Genomic DNA, 18,953 nt, shown 5'->3' with positions numbered 1-18,953 from the left:
TTCAGAGCTGTAACTGAACCACAAGATGAATGAGTAGACCATGTATTTTGGACTGTCTTCCATGGTCTCTAACTCTTCTGCATCAGTCAGTACAAAACCTGACGTTCATTATTAACTGTCTCCAAAGTTAATTTTCATAATAATGTTTCTTCTGTTTTCTGTCCAAAAATGTTGCAGAGGCTGGGGTATACAAAAACTCCGGCCAAAGAAAGAATTCTAGCTGAGGTCAATAATAGTACTGTTTTATATAAGAAAGTGCAATATTAGGATTTGGTGTCCCTGACACCCTTGAACTGATGGAAAGGTAAAATTCCTAGTGTAGACTCAATACTTGTTTTTATGACATTAATGATATATAAAGCTTATGTAATTCTTATGATAATTGAAACAAATGTTTAATAATAAATAACTGTGGTGCTTTACTGAGAAATATAAGAAGCAGCATTGCTTATGCAGGGAAGGACTGGAATATCGTACAGGGAAGGACTGGGTAACCTTTAGGACTGGAGCACTTGGGTGAAATTTGCATTTAAAGACTGAGAACATGTCTGTTTCCAGTGATGGGTTATCACTCTGGTGCGAAGACAAATCGAGGGAACTGCCTGGCTGTCTTAGTTGGTCAAACGATGACGGTGAGTCAGCAGTGTGATTTAGCTCTGACTAAGGCAAACGTTTCTTAAGTAATATCAAGGAAGCTATTTCCAGGACAAACAAAAGTATCGATGCATTTGCCAAAGGGCAGTGCTAAACTTTGGAGTCCGGGGTGCAAAAATGAGCACGTGCATGGAGGGCTTGTCCTCCACAAGGAGACTGAGCGAGCATGGCTTATTCAGTCCATGAGATGAAACTTGAGAAGAGTTTGTAGATGTATTCTATAAATACATTATGGATGTAAACATCAGCGTAGAAGAGGGAAAAGACATTTAACCTGAAAGTCGATGATGATGTAAGAAACTGAGTACAAACTAGCTGTAGGTAAATTTAAGCTAGAAATTAGAAGAAGGCAGGCAAGCCTAGGACAGGACTTTTCCTACATCACTGAGCTCAGTCTTGTCCTATACTATTACAAACGCTGTTTTAAAGATAAGCACATTTTTGCCCCAACTTTCTAACTCCTGTTAGAAAGTTTTCAGCACCAGAATGAATCAGATTCTGAAACTGCTGTCCGCTAAACAAAGTGTGGGTAAAAGGCCCAGCCGTTTTAAAATGGAACTTGCGTCCACACATAGGATTGTGTGATGTGGTTAACTGATAACACAGGGCTGCTTCGTGACCTTGTGATCTGTGTGAGTTCTGTGCCCCATTCCTATTTCTGTTACCGCATTGAATTTCTAGATGTTTGTTGTTTTCCCTTGATAGGTTACTCTTTTAAGACTGTTTTTGAAAATTCCTGATTATGAACAGTGGCCATGTTCCTACTCCGTGTTTGTCACTTTGCTTGAATGTGTCAACAGTGAATTAGCGTTAAATGGTCTGGGAAAAGTGGTTAATATAGGTTAATCTATATTCTTCTTTAATCCTTTGAATTTACTTCCTTGAAGAGACATCAAAGATGAGCTTGGTTCATAAATATGTTTAGAAGATAAATACAGGAAGGGAAAAGAATCCTGTTTTATGGTCTTTGTAAAGCTCAGAAATAAATCCTTTATATGCAGTAATTGACCTATATGATATGTTTTTCCCAGTTTGTTTCAGATCCTTGTGCCAGCAACCCCTGTCACCATGGTAACTGCAGCACTAGCGGGGATGGCTACCTCTGTCTCTGTAGTGAAGGCTATGAGGGAACAAACTGTGAACGCTCATTTCACAGCCTTCCGGTCTCTGAACGGGCAGCGTCGACGTCGCCAAGACAGAACAGACCGGTCTCATCCACCTTGGAACCTGACATCGTTCTTCCTCGTTCAAGAGCAACCGTGACGTTACCTACGTGGCAGCCAAAAGCGGGACAGAAAGTTATAGATCTGAAATGGGATGAAACAGAGGTGAGAATATTCTGTCTAAATGAAGGTGCACAGAAAAGAACTTTTAAGTCTTATCACTGTTGGGTTGTCATTTGTGCATGATTTCATGGATGTCTACATGAGAAGACCGAAGATATGATCTCTGCCCTGAGTTAATACGCTAGTAAAAGTAAACGCAAAAAAAATTGATACTTGTTAAAAGTAATGGGCTTAAGTTGGCCAACATGTTGTATTGGGTATTTCTTTGGAATGGGATAATATTGTTTTTTCCAGTCATTTGTATGACACCATATCTCCAAACATCAAATAAATTTAGGAAAATCAAAAGGTTAAAGTAATACCTTTAATATATTTTTTGCTATTTGCAGTTATAACTGCATGTTGTTTTGAAAAATATGTGTCCCTGCAGTGTTAAGAAAACATAGCTATTTGAGGATTAAAAGTGGTAGTCAATATATTACACGGTGCATAACTCTAGAGATGCAATGATGGTGGAGGAAACTTTTTAAAAGATTTGTTGTATCTCTTAGTAAAATGACAAACTTAATATCTGGCAAAACTACAACTGGAAAGCACACAACATATGACCCTTAAGAAATGTGATCTTTGCTTTCGACTGTTTTGTACGCTGTTTTATTAGTAATTCTTAGATGTCTTGCATAGACTCTAATATCTGCGAAAATAAAAAGTATCAAACTCTTAACCTAGTTACCGTTGAACACTGATCTTTACATGTGAAAACCAAGTATAGATAGGAAGTATGTTTGCTCACAAACAAAGAAGAATTGATTCTTTATCTCTTGATAACTTTTTCATGTATGAAGTTCATTCTGTCACATGATCATCCTCCTCCCTTCTTCTTCGAAAGACTTCCCACTTCTTCGATGGACTTCGAAGTCCATCACTGCAAGGATGACTTGTAGTTCTCTTCGTTGTTGTTTTCTTACCTGGAGGTGCGAGACCACTCCTTCTGCTTGTGTTATTCCTACAGCAGTTGGTACTGGGAGTCTGCAACCTGATCCAGAGATCACCCACCTATAATAATAATAATAATAATAATAATAATAATAATACTACGTATGTGCAAAATGCATTCCAAAGAACAGTCTGCCATAGAAGTGAGCATCTGTTTTGGGAGTAATGGTAGTGCCTTTTTTTTGGTTTTGTTTGGATCAACTTAGTACCGAGCACTAGGGGTAACGAAGCTTGTTGGTGAAGAAATATTATAATTTCAATAGGCAAAGAATTAAAATCTTTGTGACATCTTTTTCTTAATGAAAAATGCATTGTAAAGTCATTTCCTTTGAGTTTATTCAGGAATAAATAGGTAAAATGTCAGCTGTATCTGTTTTTGAAGTGTTTCAAGGAGTGTGATTCTTCTGAGGTGTTTTCACACACTACATAATCAGAAAGTGAACAGGCATGAGTTTAATCCTGGAAAAAGTATATTTTTCATCATTCTTTGCTAGCCCAAACGAATTTGTTCATGTTTTTACTGTAACATTTATTTAAATCAAATTTTGAAAGTAAAATTAACCTACGTAAAATATATGTTTGATGTGTTATGGCTCTCAGATTATTTTTGAGGTACGAGTAGTTATAGGGCTGTATCCCATTTCAGTGGGAGTTCTGGTAGGCAATGTCTGGAGAACAGAGCTTTATTTCCCGGAATTCCATCTCCCATACCTATTATTTTACAGTAGAACATATGCCAGGCACCAAGGATGGAGTTTGAAGAGAGCACTGAAGCAGAAACAAACAATGACCTGCTTTTATTACTTAGTTTAAATGCAGTGTCATCTCTGCATGGGTGCTCCATATGTCCTGATCAATTAAGGGCACGCACTTCTCTGTACCAGATTTCCCTCGTGTGTCTTCCTTAATCTGTGGTCTGGTATTGTATAAGTAACGTTGCTGCCTGGTTTGCATTTTAAGTAGATTCACTAAGCATTTCAGCCAAACAGATCATTCACAAGCGGATATAGCTGAAATTCACCCTTCCGCGTGTCTTCTCTGACCTGAGAAATACATACAGGCTATCAATTGCGATTGCATTATTAGCACTGACATGGAAATTACTTGTTCACCTATTATGAAATTACTTGTGTTGGTATGTTTTTAATATATTGTGACGGGTCTTGTATTTTTCACAGTCTTTCTAGTGTAGCATAATGACCTGCTGTTCTTTGGAATTCACAGTGAGAGAGATGCTTATCCGAAAGAGAGAGATTTCAGTTGCTGATTCAAGACATTGTCTCTGATCTATATTAAACAAAAGAGAGTTGATTTGCCTGATCTGTGTTCCAAAGCCTCTTTGGTGGAGGCTTCAAGAGTAAGGAGTTAAGTGTTAAGCAGGAAAATGCTACCTTTCTTCATAGCTTTAAAAGCTTTGCAAAGCTCCGTCCTTTTTTGCCCTCTTAAAAGGAAAAAAATAAAGTAACTGTAGGTTTTGTATTGCAAAAATCTACTGTTTTGATCTTCCTTGAGATTCAGAGGAAACAAAGGCTGCTATTATTACGTTGTTGGGGTTTTGGTGTGTGGGTTTTTTGTTTTTTTTTTTTTTTTAAATCTTCCAAATCAGCCTGTTTGTCACATTATTCTATACTGATACTACAAGTGAACTAATGTTCTTCATACTCTTTTGTCTGTCTGCTCAGAGAGAAATTTTGCCAGCATCTCTCCAAATGAAGGCTCTTACTGTCTTGCAAGGGTGAAGTTTCCATGGAAGCTTTTTCAGGAAGTTTTGGAACTGAAAAAATGAACACCTGAGAGAAGTAAACTGTCTGAGGGAGACACGATGTATAGTTACAGTTGGACATTTTTTCTGCATTCCTTAGATACTAGGGATATACTTGGCAGTGCTTGCTTGACTGAACCTTCTCGGTAGTGTCTGCGCCAGTAGACAACATACAGATGTCTTTGGATACAGTTTCATCTCTTAGAGAGCTCTTGATATAAGAGATTAGTCTTCTCCTGATATGCGGATTAAGGGCTACAAACACAGATCATTGAGAGAAAAATATTCTTGTCTGTTGGTTTCTTTAGTATAATAGGAATTTATCTTTGTGCTCAGCTGTTGAAAGAGAACTTTTTTTCCTACTTTGGGCAACTAACTTGTTCCACTTGCAAGAGAGATACAACCAGCAATCCGCATTTCCCCAGTTCAATGATCTTTTGTGTTACAGTGTAGAAAAGGTATGTATTATCCAATAACAGAAGAAAAAAGAAGCCATCTCATTAATCCTACTCAACTAACAGATCCAACAAAGGTTTCTGTGTACAAAATCAACTGTAAGAATAGCAGTACCACACTCTTATATCTTACTTTTCCTTAATAGCTCTCAAATTTTTTTTCAAAGGAAGTCAGCAGCGTTATTCACGTTTTACAGATGGAGACACTGAAGCGCAGAGTAGTAAAGTGATTTGCCAGGTGCGCAGCCAGGAATTAGAATGCGAAGCATGTGAGTCCTACTCTAACGCTGTATTTATACTGCCATACCACTGCTCAGATTCAAGCTTCTGGAACTAGTGATTAGAGGCTACAATAAACTTGTAATTCCCCTTGCAATGGGGACAGCATTTGTTTTATGTGTGTTCTTAGTGAGTTATAAGCCTTTAAAAGGAGTATGGCTGGGTCAAGTGGAAAATCCTGAAAGAGAGTGCTCCTGCTCTGCAGCAGTGGAATATGCTTAAGGAATAATTCTGCTTGAAACAGAGACCTTTGAATCTTTGACTGCTTTATGTGTTGCTAAATGTTCATGCATTTTTTTGCCAAAGTATGCTATGAGTGCAGAAGGAGGCTGAACAGAATCATGGAGGAGAGATCCGTTTGACGTTGCTAAATACATAGAAACTCCACCCTTAGAAATGACAGCTTAGGAAAATCTTTGACATGGAAATGGGTGGAGGCTGGAGGAAATATGCTGGCCCTTTTCTTATCCTATTTTCTTGCCATTCCCTCTTATGATTGCTGTTGAAGTTAAAGTACTGGACTATGTATACTTTTGATTTGATGTAGGACGGCTCTTCTTATACCTGTACGTAAGTTCGTTTTGGAAGCCTTTATTATTTTTCTTTTGCTTTTAGAAAAAGATATCATACAAATAAATGAAGGAAACAGGTTTTGCTGGAATAATCTTAACTTTCTTCTAGGAAAAATCTGTAACTTCACTAAATCTCTCCTCTACAATATTTGTGTATGGAACTTTCTGTACAAACACCATCCTGATAGACAGCTTGGTGTAGAAGTATCTATGGCTGACTTGACAGACTTTGGTTGAAGTTTATGTCCTAGCTTGCTCTCCAGTGGCCTGAGCTCATACACTGCATGTAAAGATTTGAATATGGAATTTTTCCTCAATGAGCTTGTTTCCACAGTGTTTACCTTTATTATTCAGAACAGCTCTGTACACTCTGGAATAAGAAATGACCATTATTTGTTCAAGGAAGTAATATTTGTTGAATTACTGTGTCATGGTTTAACCAGGGGGTAGGCAGCTCAGCCCCACGCAGCTGCTTGCTTACTCCCCCTCCCAGTGGGATGGGGGAGAGAATTGGAAGGGTAGAAGTGTGAAAACTCGTGGGTTGAGATAAAGAGAGTTTAATAAATAAAAAAAGGGAGAAAAAGAAAAAACCCAAACAAAACAAAGAAAAACAAGTGATGCAAAAAAACCCAGTTGCTCACCACCAACTGACCGATGCCCAGCCAGTCTCTGAGCAGCAGCAGCCCTGGCCAACTTCCACATCCCCCCCCCCAGGTTTATTGCTGAGCATGATGTCATATGGTATGGGATGTCCCTTTGATCAGTTGGGGTCAGCTGTCCCACTGTGTCCCCCCAAACTTATTGTGCGCCCCCAGCCTACTTGCTGGCAGGGCAGTCTGAGAAGCAGAAAAGGCCTTGACTCTGTGTCAGCACTGCTCAGCAATAACTAAAACGTCCCTGTTATCAACACTGTTTTCATCACAAATCCGAAACAGAGCCCCATACAAGCTACTGTGAAGAAAATTAACTCTATCCCAGCCAAAACCAGTACAGACTGATTGTCAGATTTAAAGAAGTTGACATCAATTTTGGTGGCCAGCTTGAGACAAGAAGGCATCTGGCTAATACGATTACCCAGGTAATCTATCCGAGAAAGTGTCATTGTGTAAGATTAACCTACTGTGCCTGCTGAAGCATCTACCCCTTGCTGTAATGTTGGCACTGTTTAACCCGTGACAGAAATACAAAGTTTTGATAGTGTTATCTAGAGGATTGCCATGCATCAGAATGCACTGGATCCTCTCGGCAGTGTGATTGCTGACTCCACGAAGTGGCTTTTGCTCAGATGAGCAAAGAAACACAAACCGCCAGTGACAGAATTCGCTGGGTGGATATGCAGCCTTCCTTACATCATGTTTCAGTGCTACAATAACTGGCAAGCCTTCTTCATTTGATACTGTTTTTGGATGCAGTCTGTCAGTCTTCCCTTGGCGTTGTTCAGAGAGGCACTACGCCTACTCTAAACGCTTTTGCTTTTCTCTCCCACTGGTGAGATTTGTTAGAAGTAAGCCTTTATTTTCTTTCTGTTCTGGTTTTCTTTCAAGGATTGTCCCATATGAAACTCCGGAAGGTAGAAACAAAAACGCTCATGCGGAGGTTAAGCTATGTGACACTAGATTTTCAGAAGCAGTAGTTCCATGCTACAGGGCAAGGGAACTGCTTTTCTTTCTTTTATAATTTTGTTCTGTCTGAATGGGATTTCAGTGCCACAAATGATCCTGGTTTATTGCTTGGCATCTTGACTACAAGAAGATAGTAATTGATCCCTCTCTTACGGTTCTATTATATTGCCTTTTATGTTCCTACTTCTCTTTTCCCTTTTTAATTCTTTGCAGACTGCTGTACAAGATCTTATAGTCAGGTTCTAGCCTGTTTTATTTCTCTCACATATTATTTTTCCCTTGCATAAGGAAGGCTGACAAACATGTTATATTTCTTAGAAAATAAGAGATACCTCTTGCCACCCTTAGAGGGTTGGAAAAGAAGAAATCCTGCAGGCCTTATCCTGATGGAAAAGTAGTTATATGTTCAGAAAAGGCAAAACTGCATGTTATGAAACTTGCTTTATTGAATTGAAAGTTAATACGTAATCCCTTGGAAGAAGATTTGAAAGAGTTAGTGTTTGCAAGAGCATTCCTCATAAAGCATTCGTCGTGACAGCTTCTGTCCTACTTGAAGAAATGAAAGGTTATCTTTCTTAATGACCATGTCAGTTTTCATGGGAAACCACCCCAGAACATAGCCTTGTTTTTCTCAATGAACTCGTTTTCATACTCTTTCCGTTAACATGTCTTTTCAAATATGTTTACATTTTTAAGCATAGAGCTTTTTTTCTTTTAATCACCGATCTTTTCTGTAAGATGAGTTTGTATTTTTCTCTTTTATTTAGTTCAAGAATGATGTGTGCATTCGTGTATTCTGTTTAATTCCAGACTAACTTGCCCCACTTTGCTTTGGCTGCAAGACCGTGCAGATTTCTTTGTTGCCCCATTAGGAGGTAAAAACAGGAGAATGGCTTTTTGAAATGGAAAGGCGAGAGATTAACCAAAGAGAACCTTTACAACTAGCACAGGAGGAAGGCGTCAATTAAAAATACACAGGTGTCTGTGCGCACGTGAGTGTGCACACCCATGCGCACATACTTATTTGTGTAACCTTTGGGGATATTTTCAAAATGAAGCACTCTTATTGTAGGGTGGAGTGGGGTTTTGTGAAAGCTGTGATGTCACTGAAGTTACAATGGCAATTTACAGGAAAGACTTAGTAGGCAACTAAGGTTCATGGAGTGAATTTTTACTCACAGAATCACGGTGTAGGTGAGGTTGGAAGGGACCTCTGGAGATTGTCTAGTTCAACCCCCTTGCTCAAAGCAGGGTCAACCAAAGCGGATTGCTCAGAACTGCGTTCAGTTGAGTCTTAAATACCTCCAAGGATGGAGAGTCCACAAGATACCTGGGCAGCCTCTTCCAGTGTTTGGAAGTATCTGTTAGTTTTCAGAAATATTCATTAATATCTTTTTAACAGGGTAGTGAGGAATTGCTAAGACTAATGTGAATTTGGTCATTCCACGTACAGACCACTTTCAAGTTTGAGGAAGGTGTGGCATGTTTTGCAAGAAGTAAAAGCCTTCTGCAATTCTTTAAACCCAGGGGATTGAGATACAAAAGAAATGCAAACATGTATCACGGTAGCAGAATGGCTGTATTTTGCACTGCTCAGGATTAGTCTGCCCACGTTGATAAGGCCTTGTGGCATTACAAATGGCTGGTCAGCTTTCCAAGAAACATACTATGAAATTTCATATACAGCAAATATCTTCGGAGAACTACTTTCTAGTAGTGAGAGGCTGCGTATATGCATCCTAGCATAAATGTAGACTTGGAGTCTGTATGTTATTTTTTCTTAGCCTCGTTGAATTAAAGGCTAGTACACTTAATTTATCAAAGTAATGAAATCGCTCATGTAAAAATATTATCTTGGGATTTATGTGTGTATTTCAGCACTTGATGAATTAAGTGTATATCTCATTATTCTGGTTGGTGTGTAAGGCAGGAGAGTATCTGTACAATTCACACTACTTAATTTTTTCAGAAAAGTTGTGATATGGAAGAACAGTCTGTTGCTCTCTTCTCAGGTACCACACCTGATTTCCTTTGCAATCTCTTCCGTACTACCGCTATGACCTGGTAAGGTAATCTTCTAGCCAAGTCATTGCTGTCTTGTTAAGGTCCAGGTAGAGATTGTAGGAATTGGTACTCTTCTGGAGATGTCACTCTTGCTTTCTCAAATGATGCTCTTCCTTTACCCATGTAAAGACTTAGAAAGTTAGCGCTGTTAAAACGTTTGAAGCAGAAATGTAGTTTTTATATGTTACGTTCTCTTTTGAAAAACAAGAACATGACTTAGATGCAAACCTATGGAACATGTATGTAAAGAGGAATTCTGTATTTCCTATCAGCAACTTGGTATTTAAGCATTTTAAACTCAAAGTAATATATTGAAGTGCTGATGTAGGAGCTTATCTTTGTAAGCAGCACCTAAACATACTTTAGGCTCTGGCTGGTGCATGAAGATTTTCTTTTCTTTGGTGACTGTTTTTAAAGTAGCTGCATCATCTGTGTTTTATCTGTAAGTCTGTCCCCCAAGAAGCTTCCCTGCTGGCTTAAAGGTTCTGTGCTATTGAATGCTTCAGGGGAATTTTGGAAGAGTTTGATGCCATTGCATCATATGTAATGTTAATCATATGTAAGCATATGTAATTTTTTTTAAGCTTGTCTTTAAATGACTTTAGATGGTCTGTTTGTATTTTTACTTTATCCATCTCACTTTTTAAATTTTAAAGAGGAATTAGGATAAGAATGCTCTTTATTTTACCTTCTGAAAATCATTTAGGTATATTTTCCAGTGGGTTCTGGAAATCTCCTACCAGTTCTAGCAGCCTTTTTTTTTTTTTTTTTTTTTTGAGAGTGAGACTTACAGATTATTTTCCTCTTCTGAGTGTCCTTTCTTAGTGTAATATATCGGTGGTCTTTGCCCTCATTCTTCAATCTTCCAGTTTTGCAGAGAGCTCTGTTAAGACAGGAAAGAGACATACTTAAAAATCTTTATAGAAATTTCCCACAGCTGTGGAAAAACTGTGTAATTTGTTTCCTAATTCAGGTGTCAAAGCTGTTATTTTTGTCTCCATGGTGTTTCTCTGAAATAGGACACTGCTGGAACCATTTTTTGTTTCTTATGAGAGCTGCTGCTTCTTCCTGTGTTTTTTGTCTGATCCAAGTACCAGGTTTTTTAATATTAAAAAAAAAAAAATCAAATTTCAGCTTTTGTAAAATCCCATTTTTAGTGTCCTACTGGTTTAGATGATTGTTTGATAGATTCATAGAGCACTAAGTCAGGGCCAATTCCAAATGGAGTTCCTAGATAGAGAAAGACATCAAACATTACAGATCTCTTAATAGAAGAGTCAAAATCCTACATTTTGCATTTTGCTCTTCTGATTACCATTGAAATATTTCCTATGTGTGCTTTTCATGCTGAGTAATCCTTAATTCTGGTGCATTTGCAAACCAAAGTCTTTTTGGTTTGTTTTTTTCCATTTTCACAAGGTTAAATCTCAGCTTTTGTTATGTAGCCACTTTGTTCAACTCTTGCTTCTTTAATTTTTTGTCTTTTTTAATTTGAGTTTCAAAGAAATCAATACCCTTTACTTCACAAACTTCTAATATTGAATAGTAAGGTAAATGAAATGCTTAAATTACATTTCCCCCCCGCCTTGTGTTCCAAGATAATAGATGCATGAAATTGTAAAACTATATAAATACTTTAAAAGTGAGTGTATTTTTGGATGTAGTATAAGACTGTGTGAGAAAAGAGATGTTGATTTCATTTTTTTTCCTTTGTTCCAGCAGGCATATAGATTCTCAAAGAAAATGCAAGTCTAACTGTTGGCAAATATAAAAAGAAGAGTGTTAGCCAAACTAATTTTGCATTCATTGTGCTTTGAATGTTAGCTCCATAATTTCGACTTCCAAGATTGAAAAATTGTAATGGATGTATTATCTTTTTTCAAAATTTATTTGAACAAATACAATAAAATTGCATCTCACTTTATTTTCATAAACTACATGTATTCATATTATATGTGCCAGAGAATTCAACAATGAATCGAGTAATCTAGACGGTTTTGGGAAATGTGAATACTGAGTATTTGTCTTGCCTGAGTCAAAGTCAACTCTGAGTCTCCTAAAAATTATTACTTGCATCATATGCTGGACTTCTGTTGTTCATGTTTTCACAGGTGTTTCACAGTAATGTTTAAGATACGAATTTGAATTTTACTTAAATTTACAAATTAGATTCTGACTTTTTCTTTGATGGATGATTAATTCACAGAAGTGTGTCAGGTTGCATTTTCACTTTGCCAGTAAGGTTGACGTAAAAAGATGAAGATACCTGAGAACTACTTAATTAAAACTACTGATGATGTTAACGTAGGCAATAGAAAGACTCAATTATGCCACATAAAATATTACTTATTTGAACTAAAGGTATCATTGGAAACGCTAATGGTTTTCAAACTGCCTTTATGAAATTACTGCTTTACAAGATATGAATAATTAAGGAGTCCATCTGTGATTCCTCTGTGTTGTATGGCATCCTGTATGGTGTCTTGATCTAGTTAATACAGTAACTGATTTCTGTGCCTTCTAGGCATCACAGATTTGGCAAATGCATCCTTTCGCTCTCAACTGCGCACATATTTTTCCATCTGAAAGCACTGTTTGTCCAAGCAACTTTTACTTGGAAAGAATAGTAACGGGCAAGTGGGAGAGTATTATTTTAAAGTAATTTGTGTTTGGAAAAAAACATATTTTAATGTTTAGCAGAAAGGCAATATCAGTGTTTGCTATTAAAAATCCTCCAAGATCACCTAAATTAATGATGCAATATTTCTTGGATGTGGCAAACATTAGAGCTTTTAAAAGACCAGAAGTCTATTCATCTTTTTCTAAACATGATCACTTTTAAAGGAAGATGCCTTTAGAAGTTCACACTTACGTGCAGGAAGTTTTTGTTAAAACAAAAACCTAAAAGGATGGTTATGTCAATTTTCAGAACATTTGTTGATAGCGTAAGTATTTTGGTGAATGTTTTAGTCCATCCTGATGATTTTTAAAAGATGACTGCTGGACTACTAGTGTTATTTTTTTAAAAAAGTCTTTCATATTTTCTTTGGTCAGATTTTCTGGGTTAGAGTTAAATAAAACTATTTTTATTTTCAGATAACCCCAGATGTGGCTTGTGGAAATGCCAGTTCCAATACCTCTGCTGGAGGCCGGCTTATCTCCTTTGAAGTTCCACAGAATACATCAATAAAGTAAGAATATTTGTCATAAGTGATGAAATATAAAAATGCTTTTATTTTAATTTGTCTGGATGTTTTAGACAAGAGTTTTTCAGATAGGCAGATTTGTCAAATGGCTAGAAGTATATGAAAGAACTTCAGACAGGCTTCAGGCATCTAGCAGTGCCATGACAGCTCATTGCTTGGTATAATTTTTCCCACATATTTAATGTTTTAGGAGAGGTAAGCATGTAAACTGTCTCTGGGCTATCAGAATGTATTAGAAATTAGAGCAGACATGTTGAAGATGTCAGTTTGGAGAAGATACGACATTTGCTTTCTCCTTCATGCAGTGAACGCTTTTTTTCCCCCTTTAATCTCAAGATGCACTTGCTGGTAGAAAGTGTTATCGTTGACTATATAAATGCCTGTATTTTGTGCATTCGTATTTGGTTTCTGGATTATTGCTTTGGGTGTCATCATTAGCTGTGAAATCTTTGTGTATGTCCTACAAACCACATTTCTGAAAAATTTGCATTCATTCTGTTTTACTCACTTTTCCAACTCATACTTTTTCAATCAAATTGAAAAAACCAGAAGTTTTATTATTTTTAATTAACAGAACCTGACTTACTAGAAAGATCTGATTCTGTCAGCTGGGATGAGGCATTTTCTTACTGGAAACTTTATTTCAAATAAAAATCTGCCAACGTAGTTCTCTGGCTCACAGCTTTACTGCAATTTTAGACTTGGATTTTCCCAAAATAGCCTACTTTTCTCATACTGTCATCTTATCTTTCAGAATCCCAGCTTTCAGTTAAAAAAGGCCATGCTCGCGGGAAAAAACAAACTGATGCAAGCAGACAAGCTGCAGACAGTTTGGAGCAGTAACTGTTAAACGTGGGAGCTGTCCTACTCTTCCCACGGGACTTTGAATCGTGCTCATTCATGAGCGTTAAGCCTAAGTCAGGAAGAGATCTGTGAGTGTGGATGCTCTGGCTGGCTGGAATCTGTAAGCAAACAAGTGTCTTTTCTTGAAATCAGGAATAGGCTGGCGTTTGTGGATTCTACAGCTGTATTTAAGACCCTTGATGGAGGGACCCCATTTTAAAGGAGGTTGCAGAGTACACAGTCGTTTTTGGTCATTTTTTACACTATATATCTTTAGAAGTGTTTTATATCTGGGCAGATTAATGCAGGTCAATATCTATCTTTATTTTATTGTATTTCCTGTGTTGAAGGCCCAAGTAACATCTCTGGTTCAATGGCTACCTATGAAAGGAATATCATTTCAGTTTAATAATTCTATTTTGTTTTGATCGTCAGGTGTGACCTAAACCGTGAAACTAGTTGCTATCCTGTTCTAAAAGTGAGATGGTCAGCTTTGGGAGTAGCGATGGGGGTTGTCCTTAAAGAGGACCCAAAATACTGTCAAAAATGTGCTTCTTATGATGTCTAGTTGCAACATTTTTCCAACTTGTGTCAAACATAATAAAACTTTGCATTTCTTCTTTTGAACTCAAATAAGAAGTGACAAGGGAGAAACTGCCTTGTGTTTTTAGCAGGATTGAAACAATTTCAGTACAGGAAATTGTGGAACAGAACTTCATCTCTGGGTATGTGGAGGCCCGTTTTCATCAGGAGAGAATTATCAGTTCTCAGCAGTTGGATGCAGTTGTGTTTTGAATTTTTGGAGCATTGTTCAAACTCACTTGGGATTCCTTCAGAGGAAATTAATGCAAATATTTGGGAACTTGCCAGAAACATGGCAGGTTTTTATTTTTTCTTTGTGGAGGTGAGTAGGGAAAAAAGTATCCTGAGAGGAAAGAAACACTGACATAGATACAGTGCTCCCTAGCGGAGCCGACAGTATATATGCAGTTGTAGATACTACTTTACCCAATCTGTCAATATTCAGGAAGGCACGGTGGACTCAGTGACCTTGGGAGCATTACATGACTCATTTGATTTACAAGAATAAACTGTTCTGAACCTTTGATCTGGTATGTCAAACAAATGAGGATTTCTACCAGGATCCGTCTCCCTGTATTGAACGAACATTGAATGTTCTTCGGTAAAAGAGGGCTGGATGTACTTCAGCTGCAGAAAATGATGGCATTGTAGATGTAGAACGGAGGTACCATTCAAAAAGGCATAAATAGAAAGACTGAATAAGGATGCTTTACTATTATGCAATGTTTATGCTAAACTCTTCCTGGGCACTAAGATGGTGTCCATTCAAGTATTAGAAATTGAAACTCTATGATTCAATCTGCTATTACACATGCTGTTATGCAAATCTTACTATTGAAGCATTTTTTATTTTTGTGGACATGCTAAAAACCTTCAGGCCTTTTCCTGATTCCATACTTGCTACATTTAAGTTTTCCTTCTTTGTTGATAAGCTCTTGCTCTGCGGTGATGTACTTCCTAATAACACCAATTTCCCTCAGTGTAAATATTCTTATCATTTCTTTTCTTAGAATAAGGCAAGATGCTACTGCTTCTCTTATCCTGCTATGGAAGGTCACAACCACTGGATTTAAACAGTGTTCACTTATTGATGGCAGAAGTGTCACTCTTCTCCAGGCACTGGGTGGACTTGTTCTTTCTGAAGAAATGCTTGCGTTAGGAAACAACTACTTCATTGGTGAGTAACATGCTGACTTTCTGTTTATCACCTCTAGGTGACAGCCGATGGTTTACCCAACATTTAGAGAAACAAAGAGGTAATTCCCTTAATTTAAGTGCTGCTGAAAGATCCAGATGTGATATTGGGACCATGTTTTAGATGTTGGTTCATTCAAAGCAGACAAGAGGTACACTGAATTCTTACACAGATGGCCCCATTCAGTTTAAAATCTAGATGGTGATTTTTGCCCGATACCTTTAGGGTGATGCAAGGTTATTGTGTATGTTCTATTTTTAGTCAACTGTAAAGCTTTTGGTAAATGCTACAGTAAATAACTCTGTTTGAGGTGTTTCTCTGTCAGACATTGTATCATGGGGTACTTTGTAAAGAAGCTTAAGCCTGCGTACAGTAAACTTGAAAAAATATATTAAAATATAATAGGAAATCTGATCTTCTAACAGTTTACTTGCACTACTCTTTCTCTTCTAGTTTTGTCTCTGTGAATATGAAACCTTAGAAATATATTGTATGTTTCATTGGGCAATTAAAAGTTAAGCATCTTTGTGGAAGGGGTGTAACGAAAATAGGCTGATATGTTATTTTTAAGTGTATGGGAAATAATACTGATTTAATGCAGTATTTATGCATAGGCACAATAGACTTAATTAAATTGAGCTTTCTGGGCAGATGGTTTATTATACCAATGACATGAAACCAAAGTCATTGTAATAACAGCATTTATTGTAATCTGCTTGAAATGCTGTATATCTTATAATGAAGTATAAGCTGCCACAAATTGTTATTTGGCAACTTATCATGCTAATAAATGTAAAATTAAAAGCATTCTGATGCAGAAACATTGGGCCAAATTCTAAGTATGTAGCTAATACAGACCCCCCCCCCTCCCCGAATGCAGAAGTAGTGCCACGTTCTCTCCTTTTTGAGCTCTCACTTAGCAAAGATACTGCTTGAAGGTTGTTAGTATAATCATTTAATTACCATCAGCAGTGGTTTCTTCTAGTGATACTTATTTTCTTCAAATAATTTTCCAGTTCCTTACATTTTCTTCATTATTTACTTCCAAGATACTTAGTTTTAGCTTTTTTCTCTTTTAATCTAGTTTTGCATTTAATTTATCAGAGTTAAAACTCTCCTCATGTGTCTTCCTCAGGAATAAATTTTTGCATTTGCCTTGTGGTAGTTACTGTACAATAAAAGTAAGTAAAAACTTGCTGAAGACAGGATAATTTGTAACTTTTATGCATTCATGAAAGTACCTAAAGGCATACCTTGGTCTATAAGCTCCCAAATAGAGGGCCTGAGTTGCTCTGTGAAGGCTCCACTTGACTGTACATGCCGTACAGCACAGGCTATTAATTTAGATAACTAAACCGAATATTGTCGTACCCTTTCATAGTTTGTCTTGTCGCACTTGTCTCTCTGTAGCTGTCTTTCTGTCACTGGGATTTTTACTTTGAATTGTTTACTGTGTGCTAGGTAATGAGGTGAAAATACACCTTTTCCTTCATGAAAATAAACCAAGGTTTAGCGCATAAAAATTGTATTAATGATCTTGCTTATTTCATGCAGTACAAGTTTTCTGAGACCTCTTATTTTACTTCCATCTGTTTGTTGATACTTTCTTTGGTCTTTCTTCTTAGTTTCCTAATAGTGAAATTCTTTCTTGAATTTTCCAGTTGTTGTAGTGTAATTTGATTTATGTAAAGAACATGAATCGTAAATGCGTATGCATGGAGCAGCAGGGAGACTCCAATAATACGGTGATACATTCATGAATAGGAGCGTCTGAGTGCTTGGTAAAGATGAGTGCAGATAGAGTGCATTTGAATTTTTATAAATCCTATTTATTTTAGCAAATGAATGGATTACCTGTAGCACTTTGGATAGAAAATGAATATGAAACATTCCCTCTGCATATCTTTTAGTCCTGAGGCGTTGCAACTCTATACTATGATATAATCAAGTAATGAGATAACTCAACTCAACCGTTTTCTGGAGTAAATTATTTTATGTGGCCTTAATTTAGTTATAGCTTTTCCCAGAATAATTTCCATTTATTAAAACACTTGAGCAGAAAAAGGGTGAAATACTGAAGGAACAGGGAAACTGAAACATGAATTTGTTAGTTTAAGTGGGTGTGTGACCTATCAACATTTATTGTAAGAAAGAGAAAACAGAGTAGCCTCTGGATTTTCTTCTCAATTGTATGGAAATATTGTGCTTACTTTCCCTCATCAGTTCTCGTCCAATAAAGTGTAAGTCTTGGGTGTAAAACTTAAAAACAAACTCAGTCATTTGGCGTGAAAAATGCTGAATTTTATCTGAATCCAACTGAAATCCATAATTCAATTAAGGTCTATATAAAAATAATTAAATCTTTACTTCAGATTTGATCCAGATGTATGGAAATGGTCTGTGAATCTGCCACACCTCACTTACGCTTTTAGTTTTCAATAGTTTAGTTTTCAATAGGATCAGATGAATAAAGTTTTTCTTATAGACAACTTCCCATGTTTCTTGATATACATGACAAACTTATTCTAAGGTACAATAAATTAAAATGGATGATTTTATATAAAAAAGCAATAATGTATCATGTGCTTTTATTGATGATATTTAAGCTAGAACAATCATGAGGACACAAGATACTGTAGGATGATGTAAGCATAGAATCACACGGTAAGGCTGTGGACCATGCCAGCTGATATATTTACTTTGTATAACTTCCCCCTTCTTCCCCCACTCTTTTTCTGTTTATTCAAATGAGTTTTTAAAGGATTCTTCTCTTAATTGGTCAATTCTGCACAATGCAATTTTTTTGACCTTTATAAAATTTCTAATTAGACCTGTAAAAGAAAAATGGGGAAGATCTGAGTGGGTTTTGGTGGGTTTTTTTTTTGTGTGTGTCTTTTGATCTACATCTCATTTGAGTCACTTCTCACTGTGTTGCCTCCAAGTTTTGTTACTCAGCAAGGTACTTTAATTACCTCTTGCAAATCTTTCTGAATAAGATGGTTATGTCAAAGAAAAAAACATTTAGGGAAATATTATTTGTCTTGTGTTGCCTTGTGGCGACACAAGTTCAAAGTTGTTTAGACAAGATTGAAAAGACTCAAAAGTCGGCAGTAAGGTACTGGTTTGCTGACCACGTGGTTCAGGGCACAACGTCTAGAGGTTGGAAAGAATGCTGTCTCTGAGATCTAAAAATAGACACCTTGATCATAGTGCTGTTTACCCCAGAGACGGTGCCTGCACTGTGTGAGAATGCGGGGTTGGAGGGAAGGAGAAGAGTGTAACACAACTAAACAAAAAAAGAGCAGTCTGTTTTCTATAATGTGATTTATAAAATGGCTGCTGCATCTGCGAACAGTCTTTTGCGGTGCAGGAAGAGAGTTGTTATGCTGTGATTATGCAGCATGATTATATTGTTAAATTATAGCATTTACCCCATT

The 18,953-nt window shown here is 37.0% G+C and overlaps 1 protein-coding gene across 1 annotated transcript in view; it reads left to right on the top strand.

Annotated features, from left to right (window-relative positions):
- Positions 1-1,667: 1,667 nt before the first annotated feature.
- The window catches only part of DNER (delta/notch-like EGF repeat containing), an 81,367-nt gene continuing 64,081 nt past the window's right edge, over positions 1,668-18,953 (top strand). The window contains exons 1-3 of the mRNA XM_009325120.1: positions 1,668-1,982; positions 12,787-12,881; positions 15,332-15,498. Coding sequence (XP_009323395.1) covers positions 1,668-1,982; positions 12,787-12,881; positions 15,332-15,498 — 577 coding nt within the window. The remainder of the gene's footprint in view (positions 1,983-12,786; positions 12,882-15,331; positions 15,499-18,953) is intronic.

The sequence above is a fragment of the Pygoscelis adeliae genome, unplaced genomic scaffold, assembly GCF_000699105.1.
Source record: "Pygoscelis adeliae isolate BGI_AS28 unplaced genomic scaffold, ASM69910v1 Scaffold155, whole genome shotgun sequence".
Taxonomy (NCBI): domain Eukaryota; kingdom Metazoa; phylum Chordata; class Aves; order Sphenisciformes; family Spheniscidae; genus Pygoscelis; species Pygoscelis adeliae.
The sequence above is the reverse complement of the archived record's forward strand: the minus strand, read 5'-3'. Positions and strand labels throughout refer to the sequence as shown.